Genomic DNA, 23,258 nt, shown 5'->3' on the forward strand with positions numbered 1-23,258 from the left:
TTCTTTTGTATAATTTTTTTAATACTAAATGTTCGAAATTTTGAAAATTAAATTAATTCTGTTGCATGGTTTTTATAACCCTTCCATCGACGCCCATGCCCTTCATTCAACACAAAAAATACTCAAACGCGCTCTCATTTTCGCTCTTTCTCACTCACACACTTGCCAAAGCAACGCAGCTGAGAGAAACAACTCACACTCTCACTCAAATGTGAGAGACGACAACAAATAACATAGCTCACTCAACAGAGCCTGTTGATGGAATGAAAATATGTACATGTGTTTCCAGCGGCAAACTCTGTTAGTAACAGCAAAAATTTCAAAATTAAATAAACCGTGTAAAAGATCAGGTAATTTTACTTATTTTTATTTGTTATTCATGAATAAATGTTTTAAATTATTAATTTATAATATTAAAAACAGTATTATTTATTTATTATATTAAATTTAGCGAAAGGTAAAGGCAAATGAAAAGTAAGGGCAAATTCAAATTAAAAATTTGATCTAGGAAATAAAACTGTAAGTAGAATTTATTTGACAATTATCAATTATGCCGTTATTGATTTCAATTTATATTCAGAAATATTTTTGAATATTATGTATTAAAAAATGGAAAAGAGCTTAATCCTTTCCAACAAACTCAAAAAAAGTGCCTAAAACCTTCTCCACGACGGTATTTTCGCTGCTGGCCCACTGAAAACAGCAGCAGCTGTTAATGTCAGCCGGAAGGCTGCTGCTTGTTTTGCCGCTTGCCACTTGCCGCTTTTTGCTTTTCGTTTCACTCTGTTTTTGAATCTTGCGCTGTTCGGAACGTTTTTCCACTCGCTACGGCGCTGCTCTGAGATAAAGGCACATTCCGAAGTTACGTCTTTCGTGAGCGTAGTATCTGTGTTGGTGTGTGAGTGTGTTAAAGTGTGCGAGTGACCAGCAACAACAGCAACAAAAACAACAGCGTGCAACAAGAGCGTTTGCCACTAATTAAATGCTAAAGTGTGGTGTCTGTCTGTCAATTGAATCGAAACGATACGACTTTTGATTGAATTAAAATACAAATTACACGAAAAAAAGTACAAAGTTAACAAAAGGAAAACAGCAGCAGCAACACCAATTCCAATTAACGGTAATTAAGCCGGTGAGCCCGCGATAATTTTTCCTACACATTCCTCCTTGTGCGAGGAAGTCGAAGTGGCAAAAGATTGTATTTTTTACACACACACACTCTTTTATTTCGGGGATAATTAAAACCGAGAGTGGAGTGGAGTGCCGCCGTGTGTGTGTCCCTCCTCCGTCCTTTGTGCAAAGGGAAACAATTTTCATTAAACCGGCGCGGCACTAAAAGGATTACCCACCCGTTCATCGTCATCAGGCTCCGCCGCAAAACCCCTGGCACCGAAAAGCGGTAAGTTTTGCCCCAGAATCCACCCACTCACTTCCGCTGCGACACGTTTCGCGCCACGTTTTGGGTCTTGCAACAGTTAAAAAGGGTTGAGCTGACCAGCCGTTCGCAGGGTCAACATGCTTTTGTTGAGGTTAAACTGTGCCCTGAGCCGGAATTACAAACCCATCCGCCCAGCCAGCCAGTGAATCCCCAGCATTCCGAGACCCATGCCAAACAATGAAACACACGCCAAACTTTTCGGCAATAAAACGAAATTGTTTTGAATTATTGAGATCTGAGAGTGGGAGTCGGGGACTGGGACAGGGACGGGGACGGCAACCCTGTAACCGGATGGTCCTTTTTCAGGGGTTTTCTTAATGCCAGTGTATGTATTTTATATTTTTTGTTGAAATATAATTTATTTTTCGGCGCATTTATGTGCGAGCCGATCCCAACCGCAGGTCCCACGGAAAAGGACTCTTATAGGTGTCTGGGGGCATTAACAGTTAACATGTTTTGCGGTATTTGATTGGTGCCAAGTCTTTTTATCAGCCCATAAAACGAAAGGCGGCCAACAAGCACCAAGTGTCTGCCACAATTTCGGGGCATATGTTTGCTCTTCGGGTTATGTGGTGGGGTGTGGCTGAAGTGGTGGGGATTTGCTTTGAGTGGGGTTTTCGCAAATTGGAGAAAGGTTTTATAGAGTTCAACGGGGTAACGACCAGTTTATCAATTCTGTATGGGGGCTGCCTCAGTCGCAGCCCCGATAAGAGCTTTTTATTTTATGCAAAATCGCTTTGTGTCAATGCACTGAAAAAACAACATTGAATATATCCAATGGAGACATGTTGCGAGTGTTATTGAACTGACAGAAGGATGGATAACTTAAGGTCACTTTTGATTAAGAACTCTGGGAAGAATCCTGTATGTGACACTTTGAGTTCCAGTTCAAAATGATCAATCTATTCGATTCTGGAAGAATACCTCTTTTAGGGAGAAAAGACTTTCTAGATCCACACATTCCAATCTTGCTTCGTAGGATCTCCAGAGCACTCTTACAGAACGATCAAACTTGGGAGTTCTCTAGAGCTATTTTTCCTCGGTTTCTGTTGGTGAAAAATTCATCCCTTTTCTTAGCTTAGTCATGAAATTCTCCATATCGAATGGTTAATCAAATTTAAAGTTTTGGTTGTTCCATATTTGTTCAGTTAAATCTCAGAGCTCTCCACATAGTTTCACCATATTTTTCCCTAGTTTGCCAAGAATCCCAAACAACTGATATAACGCATTGCAAACAAAGCCGCATTTTAATTCGGATTCAAACCTCTTCATAACTCTTCAAATAGCATACACCAAAACACCATCAATATTCACATTAGTGCCATAAATTTGACAAAAACCCAAGACAATTGCAATCTTCAATAAACATTGAGATTCATTTACAGCCAAGAGCACCTAATTTCTGAACCAAGTCTGCAGCGGCTCTGTGGTTATTGGCCGGGCCCATTCAGCCTCAGCAGCTAGCATTCGAGAGCCCTGTGCGGCTAATTAATTTCCATTCAGCCAAATGGAAATACGTTAACCATAGAATGCCGCAAATTAATTTCTAGACTGAATGAGATGGAAACAAAGGTGGGGGAGGGAGGGAAACATACAGACAGATGCTGAACAGACGGCAGCAGTCCTCTGTCTGTCAGGAGTTGCGGGATACAGTGTGTTTCGAAAGTATATACCTATGTATTTGTAACTACTGCTCTTTGGTTCTTATTCCTGGACTAAACTTCATTGATATCCAAAAGCAATCATAAATATTTGGAGCTTAAAAGGTATCAATAGCCCCCAAAACAAACCATATTTCAAGTCAAATAGCTTGATAATAGAACTACGTTAATTCGATAACTGGTCGTGCGCGAGAATTTATTTTAGTTTTACTTTTATAACTGCTTTGAGGCCCAACATTTTGTTGGTAGTACATGCATTATTCTATGAAGTATGCGTAAAATGCAGAGATCAATTGTAAACATATGTGAGAACTCTTTTTGTATCCAACAATTTCGACACATTCCAATTCTAGAAATCCCTATAAACTATCCATAAAGTCAGTTACAGCTTACTGGGAAGTGTCAATCGAATCGTGATCTTTACTTCAATACGTTTGGTATATGACGATATGTCCTTCAAGGACCCAATAAAAAAATATATGATGTCTATTTATTTAGTTGAAGGAACGTTAAGGAACATCGTTGATCGGATCTAGCGACAAATTGCATAAAATAAAAAATCTTCATATTATAACTTCTTCTGTGTTTCATATTTTGATTTTATTCGAGGACCAGGTTTTCAATAGTGCATATTATTCGAGGAGTGATAATCTTCAACCATAAATGAAAGATCTATAAAGTTATCATTCCCTATACTTCTGAAACACACTGTACACACTATATTGGATTTATCTGTGGGTAATATAAATTCCTTAAGGTCTCCCTAGCATTCTCTCTCTCTCTCTCTCTCTCTATCTGTGGCAACCATTTTTATTTGTGGTCAGGCTATTTCGGTTTATTGTAATTTTTTATGTTCCAGCTATGGTTCTGTTGTTTGGCTTCATAACCAGCGACTAGCGACTAGCGACTGGCGACTTCGACCTAAAATATAGTCTGTATATAAATGTACAAATATATATGTATATAAATGTGTAAGTGATTCTATTGTTCCTCTTGTACTTTGGACATTTCCCAAGGCCTGAAAGCAGACACACACTTTCGCTTTTCATTGTTTCTGTGTGTCTGTTGGGGCTTTTCCTGCCCCAAAAGAAAATAAAGGAAAAGGCAGGGAAAATGTTTGCTTATCTCTTTGCCTACACATTTTTATGTGTGTTTTGCTTTGTTTTCCCCCACACCCCGCGCTGCTGCTGATGGGTGTCGAGGCTTGAGAGGATTCGCTCTTTTCCGGATAATCATCAGCATGCACGGCCAGGCACCGCCATCCACCAGCAGCAGCCTCCATTCTCCATTGCCCCATCCTTGTGCCACATGGCTCCTCCACCAAGTTCAGGCGAAAGCGAAAGCAGATGGAAACCCGGGTCGGGCGGGGGTCACCATAAAAATGGAAAATTGTTCTACAGTGGAAACTTTGTCGTAGGCACAGACTGCGACATCGACTACGTCTTCGAATTATGCCAGATTGGTTTTTATTTAAATTAGTTTTAGATTCCTTTGGGTTTGGGTTGGGCTCTCTTTTTCTTCAATGCTCACTCAAGTGTTAAAACAGAGACTGGCAAAGGACACAGAAATTGATTTTAGTGCAAAAAAAAAAAAAATATCCATACTCGTAGAAGAATGTGCGAAGGCGGCGGCGGCTTCCCTTTTATAGCCAGCTCAGCTGTCCCTTGACCAAAAACGGGTTCCTAAGAAAACTGCCTCTGCCACTGCTTTGAATAAATAAACAACAAAATGTACAACGAATCAGATTTCAGTCCCTCTACTATCGATGACAAATTGCACATAATTTCTGCCGTCTGCTGAGCAAATGTTTTTCGAAAACTGCACGGATTGTGGATTTCTTATTTATTTATGTGTCTATTCCAAGTGTCGGAACAGCCTTTGTCACAAGAAACTGCTAGAAAGTAATAACGACAGTTTATTAAAAGCCAATTGAGATCCATTTCAGAGATATGAGAGAACGGATATCCCGGCACCCGTCATGCATGTTCGCAAAACTTTGCCCAAAAGAAAACAAAACTCTTGATTGTTCGGCAAAAACTTTTGCTGTTAACCTTTTCGGTTGACCTGAAGCCACATCTCCTCTTCCTCATCAGCATAATCCCCATGGGGAGGAGGGGAGCAAAAACAAACTTTCCCATGAGCCCAAAGAGAGATATATATCCCCCAGAAATTCGTTGTATCATTTATCACAACTTGCACTCCCAAATATATCGTTTTACAAGGCAAAGGCAGAGGCAACGGCAAAGCCAAAAGAAAAGTGAAATGAATTATGTGGAAGGTGATGAAGTTATCATCGAGCTATCATGACTATACAGTCGCAAGGTGTTCGGCTTGTCAATGGGATTGATTATTCAAATGAAAGGCGGGAAATCGTAGATAGCGCATGGTATAGAGGCGCCAAGTTTTGTTGAGGGGTTGGGTGCTGGCCAAACAAATGCCAATTAATAATAAATGAATTTTCAAAGTGATGGCTGAGGGTGCAGCCGACATACAGAAGGAGAGGGAGAGGGAAAGAGAGAGATGGTGTTATGAAATTTCCTATTGAAAGTGCGATTGAAATTTGAAGATAGGAACTGGTTATGTCTTTGCGGGATTAAGGAGCAGTTTTTGTGGCATTTAATGAACTGAAAATTCGGGGATAGAAGATGATATTTGGCAAATGCATAAATTCATGGACTAGTTTTTACATATTTCTCCTTCTCCTTCACACTTTTCACTAAGGAAAGGGTAGTCATATCCTATTTCAAGCCCATTGAAATCATTTCTGAACCCAACTACAAGTGATCTACTTGTAGACCAGAAATCACCATCAATCCCCGATCAAACTAAACCACTCTTTCGCACCATTCACCATCAAAAACCGCAAAAAAGACTTTTAAAATAACACAATCTCCTGCCAAAAGCAATCCCAATGGCCAAACAAACTAAACTTTTTTTTTGTCGACTGAAACTTGTTAATAAGCAATTTCTAAGCAGAGTTTTTTTGGGTCTTTTGATTGTTATGTCTTCACCATTCCTACTTTATCATATCTTTTTCATTTCTTGTCGTTCTCTAGCATTCCAATAAACAGCTTTGGTTGGGTTTTTACGTGTTCTGTACGGTTCTGTTCATTTTCATTCTTTCACAAGCATGAGCTAGTATTATGGTTGGTGGTGACCCATTTCGTGCGGAATATTAAGTGTGATTTCCAATTACCAAATTACTGACCTCAAAAGCGATTACTAAACATGCTATAACCACTCTATACAGTAGGAAAGTACATTATCAGCAGAAAGAACTGTTGGAACCCCAAGAATAGAGACAGAACTACATCGAAACCGTATCAATATCAATGAAGGTGTGAGTGTGGGTCTAAGATATGTTATCTGCCAACCCATTCCATTCATCCACATTTCCATAGCTAACATTTGATGCGTAGCAATTCAAAGAAATCGCTATCGATTAATTTCAGTCCTCCTATAGCATATACCTAGCGAGTATTTGTATATTTTTGGTTCTGTGCTAGAATTATGAGCTCATCAATGGCCGGGACAGGTTGAATACTGTGCTTTATTTATATAGATTTATCAGTGAAATATATTTACCATACATGTATTTGTTCTCTATCCCCTTCTTGCCTTTTTTTACCATTTGTTGAGGCAGTCAGTTGTTGACTCTTTCGCTGACTCAACGCTGAGTCTGAATCTTTCCTTATTGTTCTTTTCCGCTGGTTCTGATTCTGACTTCGTTTTATCATTTTGATGTCATCGAGCGGGTTTTTGTGGCCATAAAAAATCGCTCTTACGGTGTTTTCATTTCTTTTTCTTAAACCTTTTGATTCTTTTTTAAACCTTTTTCTTTTACTTTTTGTGTGGCACATTTATTCTCTTCTTGCCAGCCTTATTCCTGTTGTTTGATTTATTCGCTGCAGCGTCATCTGCTCGTACCATAATTTTAATTAAAAATCGCTTAAAATCCTTTCCAAATTGTTTTCGAAAAAAACTTTTGTGGGACAGATAGAAAGAGGTATAGGTGGAGGCTTGGAGGTGGGGAGGGAGGGCACGAGGTGACTGAGTGTCAACACGTGCCAAATTGTTTGTGTGCTCTTGTTCGTATCTGTAGGAAGTTTTTTCGGAAAACTTTTTCACTTCCACGCAAAGTCGAAAGCTGAAGTTGCAGAATACCCGAAAGTATCTGCAAGATAAAAAACCTTCGCCACGCTGAAATTTAAAGTAGAAGTTGAAGTTTTATGCGCCATGCCATGCAGTTCTTCCTTCTTTATCTTGCTCGTATTGTTGCCTGTTTTTTGTTTGGTTTGTTGTTGCGTGACACTCTGCCGCATTAGCATTAACAAATAGAGAGAGACAGGGACAGAAACAGAGACAGAGACAGACGGACAAATTCCATAATTGCCCAGGTATGGGCCTCAGGGGGCTCTACGGGCAGGGCGGACAATTGTTTGAGGTTTTGGGGTTTGCCTCATTCATGCCTTCATCCCTCTCACTTTTACAGGGCGACTGGTGTTCGGGCTGATGGCTGTTGGGGGTGCGTCACCATGGCGTATGATGAATTTAACGCACGTGCATGTCACACGTCACTGTGGTTCGCTGTTGTTTCGCTCGCATCGTTGTTGTACTTATTGTTTCAGTGGTTGTTCTTGTTGCCGGTTGTTATAATATTGTTATCCTGTCAGGTTTCGCTGATGGCGTTGTCGTTGTCGTTGACAACATGCTGCACGTTTTCCCTGGGTTCTTGCCCCCTTTTGATATCCTTACAATTAATTGAGCAAATTAATTTTGTCATTGAGCTGGTTACTTACCGGAAAAGGGTTAAGGATTTGCTTAATATTGAGTTAAATGAGCTTTCTAATGCATTCTGCCGGCTGGAAACATTGGAGCGAGTTCCAGAAAGTGATTTTTAGTGTGAATTTGAAACTGAAGTTATTATTGGGATGAATGTCTCGGAGGAATAGTCTCAAAGAATATATATCCATATATTCCTAGAGTGCAAAATATAATCCAGAATCCTAGACAACTCCATGTCGCTATTTTATTAGTAAATTACTTAATCGTTAGGGTATTCCACATTCACTGACAAAATCCAAGTCCTTTCTCCAACCAAATCCCAGCTGTACTTGTATTTTTTCGCGTTGTACTTCCTGCTGTTTGTTCGTGCATATTTCAATCAAATTTGTTGTAGCGGTTGCTGTTGCTGCCCCGCGGCTTGCAGAGAGACAAATGCATGAATTATCATACGCACCGTTGACCCAAATTTTTTAAACCAAACCCGAAACACCCTTGAACGAGAGACACAAAAGAAGAGCGAACGAACGAACTCAAATGGTGAGGAAGGCAGCAGCAGGCAGAGAACAGTCATTCCGAAATAATATATTTGGCAGCACGTGCCATGGGGAAAAGAGAGAGGCAAAGAGATAGAGAGGGACACGACAGGGTTGCCATTCATTATGCTTAGTTTTTGGGGCGCGGCTGTGTCCTCCTCTGTATTGTGGCGGGGCCCCTCATGAATTGGGTCAGTCCGTCCTAGGGTTTCTCTTGCAGTTTTCTGTATATATACCTACTATATATAGCATAATGGAATGCCATTTTGCAACGAGTTAGTTTCATATTTTCATCTAAGCTGCCGCTCGAGGGCATGCCCCATTCTCACTAACCCGTTCACCGATTCACCCATTCTCTCCCATTCTCGTTCTCTGTCCTCTGTCTTTCCTCATTAGAGGACAAAGCGTGACTTTCCCTCTGCCCGGCCACTTGAGTCTGCTTTTAGGCGCTTCGGCTAATTATGAGGAAAAATTCTTGCAACATCTGCAGTGGCAGTGGCAGTGTCGGCACCACTTCCCCCAGTTTGCTAGATATATCCTCTACAGGAAGCCAAGTGCTGGCAAGTGCGAAGAGAGCTCTGAGGATGCATTTTATTTACGACAAAGTGAGCTTGCCGCCAGCTGTGTGCCACAGCATTTGATGGGTATGTGGCAAGGAAAGGGCAGGAGCTCGATGCGAGTGTTGAGTTGTCAGGAAAATGAGAATTTATATACAAGTTTACCAAGGCATTTTTAATATCCATTGAAGGTACCCGTATGTACCGAAAAGTAAGTATTTTCTGCGCCCCGCCAAAGGCTGTGTATATTGTTGTTTGATTCTGGGAACGACTCAGCTGTCCAAGGCAATGAAGGACAGACGAAGCCGAGCGGGCAGCAGAGCCGAAGGATGGACCAAGGGTAATTGAAGTCCTAGTATGATTTATTTTCTATAAACTACTTCCCTATTTCTCTGGATCTAAAGCTCTGCAATGCTCTAGAAAATCAGGGAAATTTATGTTCATTAAACTTACATAAGCCATGGAAGTTCTTTTGGCATTTCAGAACTGCTTTCCATTCCATATATCTCCCATCTTTACATATCAAAGAACCAAAGTACTCGTACTATGAGCCACATTTCCCATTTTGGGCCAAAGACCCAATGGAAAGTTGATTACTTGAGCAGCTCTAAATGCCTTGTCTTGTCTAATTTCTGGTCTTTTGTTGTAGCGATTTTGACAGCTCTCTTGGCCATAAAAGGCAAAGCAATGAGACTTACATAATCCGCGCCAGCCAGCCATTGAGCATTTCTCGCATATGGCGCTGCGGCTGCCGGCCTGCCGGCCTGCCCCATTGTTTCTCTGTCATTATTAATCCAATTAGTAGTTGTAATAGAACAGGCCCAGGCCGCGGCCCGACACCCAGTCGCAGCTCTCAGCGGGGCAAGGCGACGTCTACGAGAGTGGAAAGTCGGTATCGGTCGACTTGGTTGCACAACGCAAAAAAACGTGCCCCAAAGGAAATTAGGTCGCTGTTGTGGCACGAGACCGCGAAGGCGAGAATCGGAACCGATTTGGAAAAAAGGCAACAGAAGCTGTAAGGCAATATGTCAGGGGTAAGCTGCTTAACAGCCGGCACTGTCTCTCTCTCTTGCTTACCCTCTGTCTCTGAGTGTCTGTCGATGTTAATGATGTTGGATGATGACATAAGCGGGCAACGTGCATCCAACTTGCCCCCAACTGCACTGCGCTCCAAAGTCTTGGAAAAAAGGTCAAGTTCAAGTAAAATTAAGCACAGGTTTGTAGATAGAGATAGAGTTTCAGTTATGTGAGTATCTGGCTAAGCGGTTTATAAGCGGTTTATCAACTAGAAGATGGTTTGTGCCCCACATTGGAATTTTTTAAGTGTTTTTTTTTTAGGCACATACAGAGGATGTTGATCAGATAATTACAAATAAGATAGAGAAGGCTTATTTTTCCCTTTATGAAGCTACCATAGGACCGATTGTCCGAAAATCTTCTTTGTGTCTAAAGATATTTGTGCTAAAAGTTCAAAAGAATCAACATTGAAATACTATATCCCATGCCTGGCAGAACAAATAATCTGTCGAAACAACTATCTTTTATTGCTTCTGTAGATACTTCTGTAGTCTCAGCCAAACCAAAAGGAACGTTAAATTTTTGGCAGCATCTAAAAGGTATCTGCAAGGCTGTCAGCTCCAAATCTAGCCTCGTGCTTTAGAGTATTTTCCTTTTAAATGAGTACTACGACTACAATTGCCTTTATTGACGTCTGTTTATTTATAGTTTAATTATTTACTTGACTGAAGTCCCCCTGTATTTAGACAAGTGTTCTGCCACTTTTCATGAATTTGCCCTAAATGAGCGGCAATTGTGCGAGACGTTCATGGGGTTAATGATTGTATGAGTGTTTCGGGCATTCTCTGCGTTTTATCGACTGCTGACGGAACGTGCCTCAAGACTGATGTTTATAAGAAACAAGTAATTCTAGCAGTTGTTTTATTGCGAGCTTTGCATTGGAGCGTGCGATAAGGTTTGCTAGGGAAAATCCCTTTAAAATAAAAACGGGATAGTATGGAGATTTTTTGTGGTTTTGTTTTGTGCTACTCTGGGGAATAAAGTATATTTTCAGTTGGGAATTCGTGCTGAGCAATTCTCCATCTTTAATCAACTCAAAAGATTGCACAGCTGCAAATTTTAATTCTCAAGAATTCAGACGGAGTATTTTAATTCCATTTTGTATCAATCAACGACCAATTTGAGATCCTCTCCTACCTACCCCCATAGATTGTTTGACTTATTCCCAACATATTTACGTGTACTCCAAAGTGTGATATGTTCCTTCTGTATCATATCTTTAAGCAAATACGGGTACACTCTCTACAAACTGTGAAATGTGCTACCTGCTCAACATTTTTCAATATTTACATACAATTCCCAGGCAAACATCAATCGCATTTTGGTGGCTCAAAAATGTGTGTTAACCTCTGACACTTTTCCTTGGGCCTAAGCTGATTTAGAAACGCAAACAGCATGGAAGAGACCCGAGACCCGTGACTAATCGCTTCAGAATGCACTCGATGGAAATGTAACCACAGCACAGACGAGACGTGGCCCAAGACCTCACAGATATGAGAAATATTAATCACCAGAGAACAGAAAAGTGGACAAGGAACGAATACATAAAAAAGAGAGGCCAAAGATTTCAGATAGAGCTCATAGAGAACCGAACCCCACTCGCACTCGGTACTCAAGCGATTGTGCGGTCATGAAAGTGGAAAGAGGAGAAATTCCTGCACATAAAAGTGCTTTCATATGTACATGAGCCATTGGCATTGATTGAAGCACACTCATCCCACACACACTGGCACTCTCCGGGCACCCAATCCCAGTCCCAATCCCATTCCCATCTACGAGTACATCTGCAGGCATTATTTGCATAAGTTGTTGAACTTTAGATAAACGCTCCATCCAGTCGTATGTCGGCTGTCGAGTGTCGAGTGTCAAACTATCTTCTACGACCCTTCCAGGCTGGGTATAGGTTGTACCCAGGAAAGTGCCACAAAGCGAGAGTTTTAATTTAGCTTCGCCTGGAGCTCAGCTCTCTCACTCTCTACCTCTCTCAAGTGGCAGAGCTGTGCTGTGCCATTGGGTGCCAGCCGAAACCATCGATAGAGTTATTGCCTCGGATAGATCCATTTTGATTTGCATAAATTGCCTCGGGGGTGGAGGGAGTACAACTTGTTCCAAACTTTTTCCTGACCTAACAAAACACTGCCACAAATTGCTTCAACCTGTGGCAAGCAGACAGATACCTCAAGCCTCGCCTGCGATTTCCTATAGAAACGTCAAAAATCCACACAAATTTTGTGTTTCAACACGAACGTGATATTCATGAAAAAGTTGGGGTTAAGCAACAATTTTCTAGAAAAATATGAATAAAATGTCTAGATAAAAGCGTAATTTTTTGTGAGTCAGTTGTGGATATATTTGTATCTTTTCTTGGTAAATTTCCAACAATGTTTTTTTCTTTACTTTGATTCGATTTTTCCTCTAAAGATACACAAGAGAAATGTCGTATGGGTATTGCATATTATGACGAATGAATGAGAAGATACAAATACAATTTATGGGGAAATGAAAAGATATTTAATTAACATAAACCAGAAATAGTTGAAGTTTTTTGGTCAAATCTTTATCTAAACAATGAATGAAATGTGTAAAAAATAAAATATTTATACAAATCATTGAAGATTCTCAGTGTTCCTTATACACACAAAAATATCCCAAAACATTGCTTTTGTCGGCGACACTTCGAGTGAATTCATTGTTGTTGTTAGTCAGGCGACATTTTTCCTTGTATTTTACTTGTTTTTACTTTTTTGTCAACATTTTCGAGGCTGTTAATGGTCCACAACGTTTGCTTCAATTCGCCGCCCCAACCTCCTCCAAAAACACCCATCAAAACAACCCACTTCCCCTCTTGAAAGAATACTGATAAGCAGTGAAGCAGCGATGAAAGCGGAACACAGACCAAACCCAAACGACATTATCATAATTGCTTATGCTTCATTACATATTTGCGGGCGAGTACGACTACATGGCGGTCATACAGATAGGCTTAAAGAGGGCTCCATGCCCCATGCCCCACCCCCAATCCCCTACTCAACGAAGCGAACCTAACCAAACACGGTAGTCGTCGGCGAAGCAGCCGAAGCAGCATTTTGTCGACTCAGCTCCGAGTCAGAGACAGAGCCAGATACAGATACAGATACAGAGCCAGAGCCATAGAGCCCTGGCAATCGGCTGAATCGAGCTGAAAAAAACATAATCATTGAATAAACAAGCTGATAAAACAAAAGCCACATAAATAAGCGCAAATATTTGAGACACTGAGAGCATACGGTCATGTGCCCACACATAATGGCAGACACAGATACAGATACGAGTACTCGTTCACAGATACAGATAGAGATCGCCAAAAGGCTTAGGATTCGGAATTGGAAGCCAAATCGGAGACTCGAACTGCGACTTCGACTGGAAGTCGGATCCAGACTGGAACCCCGCTTTTTAGTCGGTCAGGCTAACGGTAACGGTTTATTGTATGTCCGGACTGAGGCACAGCTACGAGGCACACAACACGCCCAAGAAGGGCATGGTCTCCATAGACAAAAGAGCATCCATCCGCATCTAAAAATCATCGCCATGTGTGTCCATTCGCTTTTTTCCCCATCTTTTTTTTGCTGTAGCTGTAGCTGTAGCTGTTGCCTGCCTTGCCCCGTGACTTGGCGATTTTATTTTCGCTCCATTTGTGGCCATAAATATTCAGTCAAGTGTCATCGTTGTGGCATGTCTAGTGGAGTTGGAAATGAAATAGATGCTGGCCAAAGAGGGGCCCACTACGCGAGTCCGCTAGAGAAAAAAAGCGAAGCATACGAGAAGGCTTAAAACGAGTTAAGTCACTTCTGTGGCCGCGACCAAGTGGCCTCCTCCAACCAGCAACTCCTCTCCAGCTCCACCCGGACTTCCATCTGTCTGCCAATTGCCAATTGTGGCAGCGGCAAAGATTGTGTGCCCCGACCGTTGTTGTGGCTGTGTGTGACCACAGCTGAGACCACGACCCGCAGGAGTTGTAGGAATAAAAAAATATTGAGAACCGAACAATGTGGCCGGCGAACACACACATTGGATAAGCCGGGGGTGTATGGGGGACAGAGTTATGGCATTCCAAAAGTGCTTGAAATGGCTTAGGGCCGTGCCACAGCGTGGGAGGTTGAATGAAGTTATCAGCCGAGTAGATGAATAAATTTAGCCAAGTGTTGGCATAACCTGTAGCCAGGGAAGCAATGAGATTATCATCGATAAACACGAACGATTGTTGAGTAATCGAAAGGGGGAAAACAGGGGAAGACAAATGGAACGTTGAGTGGTTTGAGGGATGATTGAGAAAATGAATAATCTCAAAGTAATTAGAAAGGATTTGGGCTGAAAATATATCAACCAAGAGATGACAGATTCCACTTCCAAATGAATTAACAAACCATAGACTTTACTCTAGACTCAGACTCAGAAAAAGTGAATGTTTGGTGGAAGTTTGAACCATTTAACCGCTAAACGTTTAAGCCAAACTCCCCAAGCAACCCTCTCTCGTCTTCTTCTCCAGCAGAGAAACACTTGCGGAAGTGCAATGCATGTAAAAGTCATGAATATGATGAAGTATTCAAAGCAGCCACAGACACACTCACAGACATGCTCACAGACTCTTATGCTCCGGTCCTTTGGCTCCACAGGAAGCTGCCAGGATTAACAGGCCACTTGAACACGATTAAGCCCGAAACGAAAGAGATGCATAGAGGCAGAAGAGGGAGATGGAGAAATAGCAGCACTCCAGAACGAAAGAGTTATTGAGAGATGCTGGCGGGAACAGTTTACGAGTACTAATCATTGGGCACTTATCAGGCAATGACCATCAGTCTCGACAGATAGCAAGAATTATTATCTCTCCGGCTCTCTCTTATACGTATTTGCCTCTCTTTCCGTCTTTATGTAGCGCTCTCTTTTTGTCCGCTCAATCATTCGCACGTGCTCGGGGGCTAGAGCGGTTTGTTCACGCTCAATTTGCATACATTTCATTTGGCTGGGTGAATGCTTCTCTTTCTCTCTTTCTAACCAGTATATACCTTTCTCTCTCCAGCCCCCCACCAACCTCTGCGGGGCCCACTCACCTCCTTAGGCAAATATTCATTGCCTGAATTATATATTTGTTTCTTTTCGGTTTTCGGGTTTGCGGTGGATTGCGGTGGTTTCAAAGTGCACGGCTGGGTCACGTTTTTGATATTTCATTCAATCAAAACAAATTGCTGGCTGGACAGGGGACCAGGGACCAGAGACCAGGGGCTCTTAAATAAATAAAAATACATACAGCCAAAAAACCAAAAAACCAAAATCCCCTTCTACCCACAAAAAACCCAACGGCCAAAATCTTTGTCTTGCGGTTAAACTTTTTTCAGGTCGTTAGACAAACGACCGTTAAATATGCCCAGATCGTAAAAGAACAAAATTAGATTAAACATCATAAAAATGTAAGTCCCAGTCAATTAGATTCTATACGGAATGTATTCCAGGGCGTAGGCGCGCGCGTGGGCGTGGCCCGAAGGAGTTTAAAATTACCGATTCCTTCGCCGGCACTTTGCTAATTGACAATTTCCCGACCAGTAAAGGAAAAACTTTCCTGTACGCGCTTCCTTCGCTTCGCTCTGCTTTTCTTTCCGTGTCCTTTCTGTAATAACCCTAAAGTCAGTCATTTCGTCTAAGCCATTAAAAAATTAATTGACTGCCTTCCCTTCGGGCCATGAACACGCCCCATACATCGCACTAATGCCGCTTTTAGCCAAGTTAAATGTTTCCCACCGAAAGCTCCTGCCCATACGAAGAGGAAGAGCACAAAAAAGGGCTTGTCGCCATCGAAGTCGTACCAAAAAACCAAACACATAAAGACCGAAACAAGAAGAATGTTTGGAGAAGCTAAGAAACCAGAGAAAAGCCAACTATAGCAAATGAAAACAGGAAAAGAAAAGGTTAACAATCTAACCAGAAGGTCGGATACTCTTACATTAGATATTCACTGTAACGAGGGGAAGTTTTTGATTGTTATATATCATATTTCCGTATTGTATTTCTTTTAAAGATTACTATAATACTATGTGATATTCAGCTCCCTTTCATAATTGTCCTTTCTGCAAACTTTTTCCAGAACTTCCTACAATCCCTTCCGTTTCTCATTACCAACTTCGCAACATAAAATTTAATATACCCCTTGGCCCTAAGGGCATTCGAAAAGCGTTTAATCTTGGCACAAACTTCTAATTTTTATTGCTTCGCTTTTGTTGTTGGCTTTTTGTTTCTATTTTTTCAACAGTTGTTTTTCCGTCGCTCGTTTTGTTCGAGTGGTTTTTTTTTTGGTCGCCAATTGTTTTGCCTGACCTTTTGTGGCGACTTCTCCAATTATGAAGTATGGCTATCTCTTTCGAATCCGAATCGGCTATCATCTCTCACTCACTCACTGAATCATTCCAAGCTCAATTTGGCGCAGTTTTGTATTTTGTTTTTGCTAAATTTGAACAATTGTTCATTGTTATTTTTGGCATGTGGGTTGACTGCACTGACGCAAGCTTATCGATGCCCCATAGGGCTAACAAAATATACTATAAACTGTTTACAGATATTATATATGATGCAGATATCTGTTCAGATAAGATAAGATCTTGTGAATAATTCCTACTTCCGGTCTGGTGGTGGACGACCTTCCGGAACCTAAGCAATTGATATCAATTAGTGTGTGGCAAGTGAATCATTCATGAATTCCTAATTGATAAGTCAAAAGGTTCTGATTAAACCCAGACATGAATAGATGATTGGGAGAATGAAAGAATGAAACAGTGAAAGAGAGAGGCGTGTGGTGGTGTAGTGGTGGCTAAGGAAAGAGGCAGCCATAGAGTGTGGAGCATTGCACTTTACGTATATTAAGTCGAACGAGTCGCACGTTTCTCACATCTGTTGAAGGAAGGCATTTTTATGCACTTCATTTATGAATGACAGCCATAGCCATCTCTCATCGCCCGTCTCTCTACCCCACATCCAGGCCAGTGTCAGGGAAAAAGCGCAAAAGCAAACACAGTACGTAGGAAAGACCCTGGCAACCCTTAACCATATACATAGTGCCCTGCTCCCTGTGCCTGTGTGTGTCCTGCCTCTCCATCCAGACAGTGTGCAAAATTTTAATGAGTTGGAAATTTAATACCCAGAGAAGATTGCAATATGATGGGGCTGCCACGCTCTGCGGTAGGTCAGCGCCCAACGAAGCGCAAGCAATTCAATTTTTCCCTCGACGAACTCTTGAATTTTTCATCAATTTTCGCATTCAACTTAATTGAAATTGAAAAAACACAGAGCGTAGAGCGCAGCAGTCGGAGACTTACATCTGGCACGGCACCACCTTGAACTTGACTTTAGCTCTGAACTAGAGATTGTCGTCGTTTGATTCGACTTTGTCTAACTTTCTGAGCGACTGGAATATACTATATACCTAGTAATTTCCCAAGTGGTTTCAGGCAGTTTCCATATCAGGGAATTGCTGCTTCCGGCTTCTGGGTACCCTCGCACAATGCGCAATTTCTCTCAGATAAATCTTTTCAGTCGCAGTTTAAACTCGTATTTATGATTATTTTTAGCACATTTTGAGCACAATTCTTATTCGTTTCCTATCTTTTCATTGCAGCTCTTTCTGTGGCTTCAGCTTCACCGGAAATGTAAGTTGCCCCAAAAAATCACTTAACCCAAATCCGCATTTTGTGCAAAAATTAAACTTGAAACCGAAGTTTATTGCGCAATTTTATGTGCGACTCATTTTCATTATCATTGCGATTTCAGGTCACATGATCCTAAACTCAGTTTACGGCTCTAATAATAATTAGCCAGCAAAACGTGTTGGAAACTCGTTAAAAATCTTCAAATGTGCTTCCATTTTGAGAGTGCTACCCCTCTCTCTGTGGTAGTGGCGGTGGGATTACCTCTAATTGTAGTTTTATCTCTCTGACATAATTTATGATACTTCAAAGTTTCTGTTTTGCTTTTGTTTTGGCTGTTCTGCAGTCTCTACCTGCTGGACTGGACAGAAAATTCTGAGAACTTTTAAATTGTATATTGAATAGCCGCATAAAGAATTTTTCTAACTAAAATGGCACACGAGATTTATGAATGGAAGTGGAGATTTTTTGATACGAGAATCATGTGAAACAGTTGGAAGGAAGTGGCATTGAAAGGGAAATATAAGAACTTAACGAGCAGAAAACCTAGAATTTTTGTTATGTGCCTGGCTAAGACATTTTTGCATTAATTTCTGTTGCATTTTTCCCACAGTATCTTAGGAAATATTACAGTTCTATAGTGCCACAATTTTCTCTGCCAAAATCCCATTCAGTTGACACTGTCATTGAGTTTCCACTTCCATTTGGTGTCACCTTCAGAGTATTCTATATACCCGCACCGCTATTTATTCCCTGTCAATATTTTCTCACTTTTTGTTTGCTACTTTCCACTGATTGCACATGCAATTCTCGATTCTCGCAAAAATTCATTACGAGCGTTCCGTTTATGCAATCGCATTGGCGTGCCAGTCCCGAGCTGTTTATATATTTATATCCGAGAGATACTTAGACATGGACTCATAATACATAGATATACAATAATATTTTGCAAGTAACTGTAAGTGAGTGGAGCGTAGTGTCACGTTGAATGGAATGGTTTGAACATACAATAAAGAGGGGGTTCCGGGGGTCTATTATCTCTGGGGGTGATTCTTTGGAATAGCACACATGTTGACCTCCGGCTGTCGGGGCAGCCACAGACATTCATCGTTCGGTTCTTTATGGTGAGAAACAAAACTTTGCATTGATATAAAAATTAAAAATAATTGTGATGATGATAATGATGATGATGACGTTATTGTTGTTCCCCAAGTTGCATATTTAAGCATTTATTTTTACTGTTTGTCGAGATACACAAGTATTCTTTTTTTTCTCTGATGACATCATCCACTCAAATTGCAGGCTTCCATCATTTAAAGTCGGGTTTGCTTTATACAATCCCTTTAAACAGTCATTTTTAAGAATTTTTCTGTATATAACTCTTCATTTATTAAGTCGTGCGCTTTGGGAGCTTCGAGCATGATTAATTAAACGTTTCATCTTTGATTTATGGAAGCATCAATGTATTTTAGTTGGGTGGCCAGTGGCCTCTCCATTTACCCTGGGGCGTGTTGTGAGTGTTTCCTCTGTAGACACCATTTATTCCGAATTTAAATTCAGAATTTGTATTTATTTTAAATTATAATCAAAGCAAATACAAACATTGTTTCCATTCATGTCTTTTTTTGTGCGTAAACCAATTTATAAAGGCTTAGCCAGACATTCGAGACATAAATTGAATTATACGACGCGTGCCAGGCGAACAGACCACAAAAATGTCTATAATTTAAACACTGTGCAGGGTATGAAGGAGTTTGAATGGACTTTGGAGATAGGTGGGGACGTGCAGAGCAATAAAGTACAGTACTTAATATGAGATTACACTTACCCGGCGTTACTAGGCAATTTTCCAATGAAATGAAAACCTCTCCGTGGATTTATCTGAAAGAAATTAAGCATAAAAGCTCATTAATCGATCCACATCGAACATCTAAACCCTCTAGATAATGGGTATGAGATACTCCAAAAAGTGGAGTATTTGTAACATTCTTTTTTGCGTTGCCTACTGCCCACAGACAGGTGCAATTCAAGCCAATCGGGTGTTCGGGTTTTTGTGGGTATTTCTTTTGTAAGGCCTGCCGCAAAAATGCGTTTACGCCGCCTCAATGCAATCGGGCAACAGCTTTTTGTTTTCGGTTTTTTTGTTTGCAAAAATAAAAACAGTTGCGTAGCCGGGGCTAAGCCCACAAGCCTGGCGATGAACACAGATATCGGAAAATTGGGTTAAGCAACCTGTACCTGTACTGGCACTTGTAGCTGGCTGCCAGGTGTCTCTGTGTGTCTCTGTATCTGTCATCAGATCCACACAATTTTTTCTGTTTCACTTTTTGCTCAATGAAAATGAAAGCAGGTCTCCATGAGACCAGTGTCGGCAATCAAGAATACAAGTGGGTCGAAGATTTTCGCCTCGGCATGTGAAAGTGAAAAGCTGTGTGGAAAACGCTGACCACCAGAAAGACACTATGCTGATGACAACACTTAGTGCTTGGCGGGCACCGGCCACTGGGCTGTAAGCCCTATTTCCCCCTATCTCTCTCATTACAACTAATTTGTTTATTTTGCTTTGCATTCATTACGAGTACTACGCTCTGGTGTCTGTTGCTGTTGCTGTTGCCCCAGTGGAGGTGTCAACGTGGGAGAATCGCTGTGAAAGTCTATGGCATTTGTGTCATGTTTTCCCCCGAAAAAGGATTAGCCAGAGCCACCAGCCACCAGCCACCAGCCACCAGCCAAACGCATTTGCATGACAAGCTGTCGGAAGCCCGGCAATCGATTCACGCAACATGCCCCAAAACACGACTTGATTATACCCGTACCTGAGCATACGAGTATATATACGATAAATATATATGTGTATTTGTTTGCCATCATCCAAAGACAAATCACTTTTACCTGTTTCTGTCTGTCGTCTGCCACTTGGGTTACATATCATCCACAGATATAGAGGCTGTTTGCCGAGACCTGCGTTTGGGCGGTGTCCCTGGTTGATGTTGGCTTGACTTTCTACCCCAACCAGTTTTTTAGGTTTTCTGCTTATTTTTTTTTTGTTTCTCTGCAAAATTTATTGGTAATAATCATTTATACAAATTGCATGAACAATTTCCAGCCATAGCCAAGGCGAAAGTCGTCCAATGGAATTGGAATTGGGTTTATACGATCAGGTACCCATATCTCTATCTATGAACACATTTCAATGAGCATTTCTTTCAACATACTTTTTGGTTAAGGCGTTGTCTCATGGCTGTGGAGTTGGAACCTTATTTAAAGCCAAGTCTGCCCCGCTTTGGCACGAATTTCATTCGAAGTGGGAGCCGCATTGGGGCTATCATTAGGCTGGGACCTGATCAATAATTGTGGAGATTATGGCCAGAGTGCGTCAGCGGAGGCTATGGAAATTATATGAAATTATTATACAGAAAGCGTAAGATAATGCTTATTCGGAATAACGATATAATCTGTGGAACCTACGATAGATTTGTGGTTGAAAATTATGAATTTTTCCACCAACAGAATTGGGAACATTTTTAGAAAAAACAAAAACCATTTGGCGAAGTTTTTTATGGCAAATACTACAAAGAATTGTCTGCCATAAAAAAGTTTACCATTCACTTCCTTAATACGTTGAACAAAGTCAGAACATAAAGTACAACCTTCATTTGTTAGGTAATATTACCTTAAAGTATTATTTACCTCGAATAAACTTCATGAACTTCATTTGCAATTTAATGCTCCACAAAATTAAAATATACTTCATAAAAAATGTAAAGTAGACGCTTCATTTGCCATTTAATGATCCCCAAAAAACACTTCCCCTACAATTTTCCACATCAAAGGAAAATATAAATTAACAACCAGTTTCCCATTTAGTTCCTTGCTGTCTTTCTTTTTTTTTTGTGTGCTGTTCCCTCCTGCAAATTTGATCAACCTTTCATTAAACATAGTTTGGTGATGCGAAGTTTATCGGTTTTTTTGCAGCCATTTTGTATGGCCTGGCCAGAGACAGAAAGCGTAATAAACGACAGTTGCCATGGCAGGAAAGTCAATATTCAGAGGGTCGCCCAGTAGCACAGGAGCAGGAGGAGGAGGAGCGAGTCTATTGTTTAAGCGTTGTCAATATGAAATACGCATAAATCTTGTTGGTGGAGGGAACAAAAAAACAGAGGGAAAATATATATATTTGCTCTACTTATTTGCATAGATTGGGGGTCCGGGTGCGGGTCCGGATGTGACTAAATATATGTTCAATGTTCAATATTCAGGGCATGTCACGTGATTTGATGAAAGTCAAACTCAATTTTTGACACGATATACCACATACATATGTATGTATACATATCTGCCATATGTATAACATGGTCATATCAATAAATTCAAGGCTTGTCGGCCAGTAAATTGAAATATTTTCGTTCTAACCAAAATGTTCTTTCTTATCATCGCGTTGCAGGCGTATCTGATTGGAATGCGGTTTGATTGGTTTCTTTCTTGCGATAAAGGTTTGACAAGATTTTTTCTTCTTTTTTTAAATTATGTCTGAGAGTGTACCCAAGCAAAAGAAAGGAATGTTTCCTGAAACTTTTGAATTATGCGATTCCTCCCAAAAAAAAACCAAAAGGAAAAGATTATAAAAAAACTTGTTTTGGGGCTTGGGCTTTGCCAACAGGAAACACGCGACTGGAATCAGGTTTTCTTTCCCCCTGAGATGATGATGATGATGATGACGGCAGGTGAATGAGAACTTGTTCTCCTGTTCACACAGACCCGCTAAATGGAAAGTTCAGGCCTTATCGGTAAAATACAAATGATTCGCAAAATTAATGCTAATTCTGCATTTGCAAAACAAACATTGGCCGGACGTACGACCTTAGGAAAATGTGACGGACGAACAGCAGTGGTTTTGCACTTAAGATTCGTCTCACGTTTACAGAGCTCTATGGGCCCTTGAACATCAGCAGTCTATATAATGTCTGTATAATCCCATTCCCATTCCAAACAAGTGCCGGGGCATGACATTTAAAATTTGACCAACACTATTCAATTGTTCGGCTGAATTGCATGCTAATTAGACATTCGAGGAGTGATTGATGGATGGATGGTTGGCTGGTGGGATTGACAGGGAGGGGGCTTAAGAGACTTACAAACATTTTGGCCAACTTACATTTAAATTCACACCCACCCGACACGAAAAAAACAATTGCTCTTGGATTCGGTTTTTTGTGGCACGCAAAAAAGTCTCGGGTTTCGGCTTTCGGCAATTCCAAAGTTTCGCTTTCAACATTTTTGAAGGTCTGCCCGCAGCAAAGAAAAGAGTAGTTAATTGTACTTGGATAGGCCATTGTGCCACCTGCATTGTCAGATTTTTTTTATATTTCTTTTTGTTATGATTTTTATTTTTATGTTAGTTTTATTGTAGGTGACAGGGGAGGCCACACAATGAGCGGCTTCTGGTGCTCTGAGGTTTCGCGGCTTGGGGGCGGCCAAAAGAAAGTTATTTTTGAATCAAAGCAAAGACGTAGCCTTGCTGGCGGTTCAGTGGGGGATCT

General features: G+C 40.9%; 1 protein-coding gene across 1 annotated transcript in view; it reads left to right on the plus strand.

The window, feature by feature from the left end:
* The first annotated feature begins 256 nt into the window (after nt 1-256).
* The window catches only part of LOC108162697, a 46,467-nt gene continuing 23,465 nt past the window's right edge, over nt 257-23,258 (plus strand). Inside the window, exons 1-2 of the mRNA XM_033394217.1 lie at nt 257-350; nt 17,691-17,721. Of these exons, the coding sequence (XP_033250108.1) occupies nt 272-350; nt 17,691-17,721 (110 nt within the window). The 5' untranslated portion in view covers nt 257-271. The remainder of the gene's footprint in view (nt 351-17,690; nt 17,722-23,258) is intronic.

The sequence above is a fragment of the Drosophila miranda genome, chromosome 4 (assembly GCF_003369915.1).
Source record: "Drosophila miranda strain MSH22 chromosome 4, D.miranda_PacBio2.1, whole genome shotgun sequence".
Taxonomy (NCBI): Eukaryota; Metazoa; Arthropoda; class Insecta; order Diptera; family Drosophilidae; genus Drosophila; species Drosophila miranda.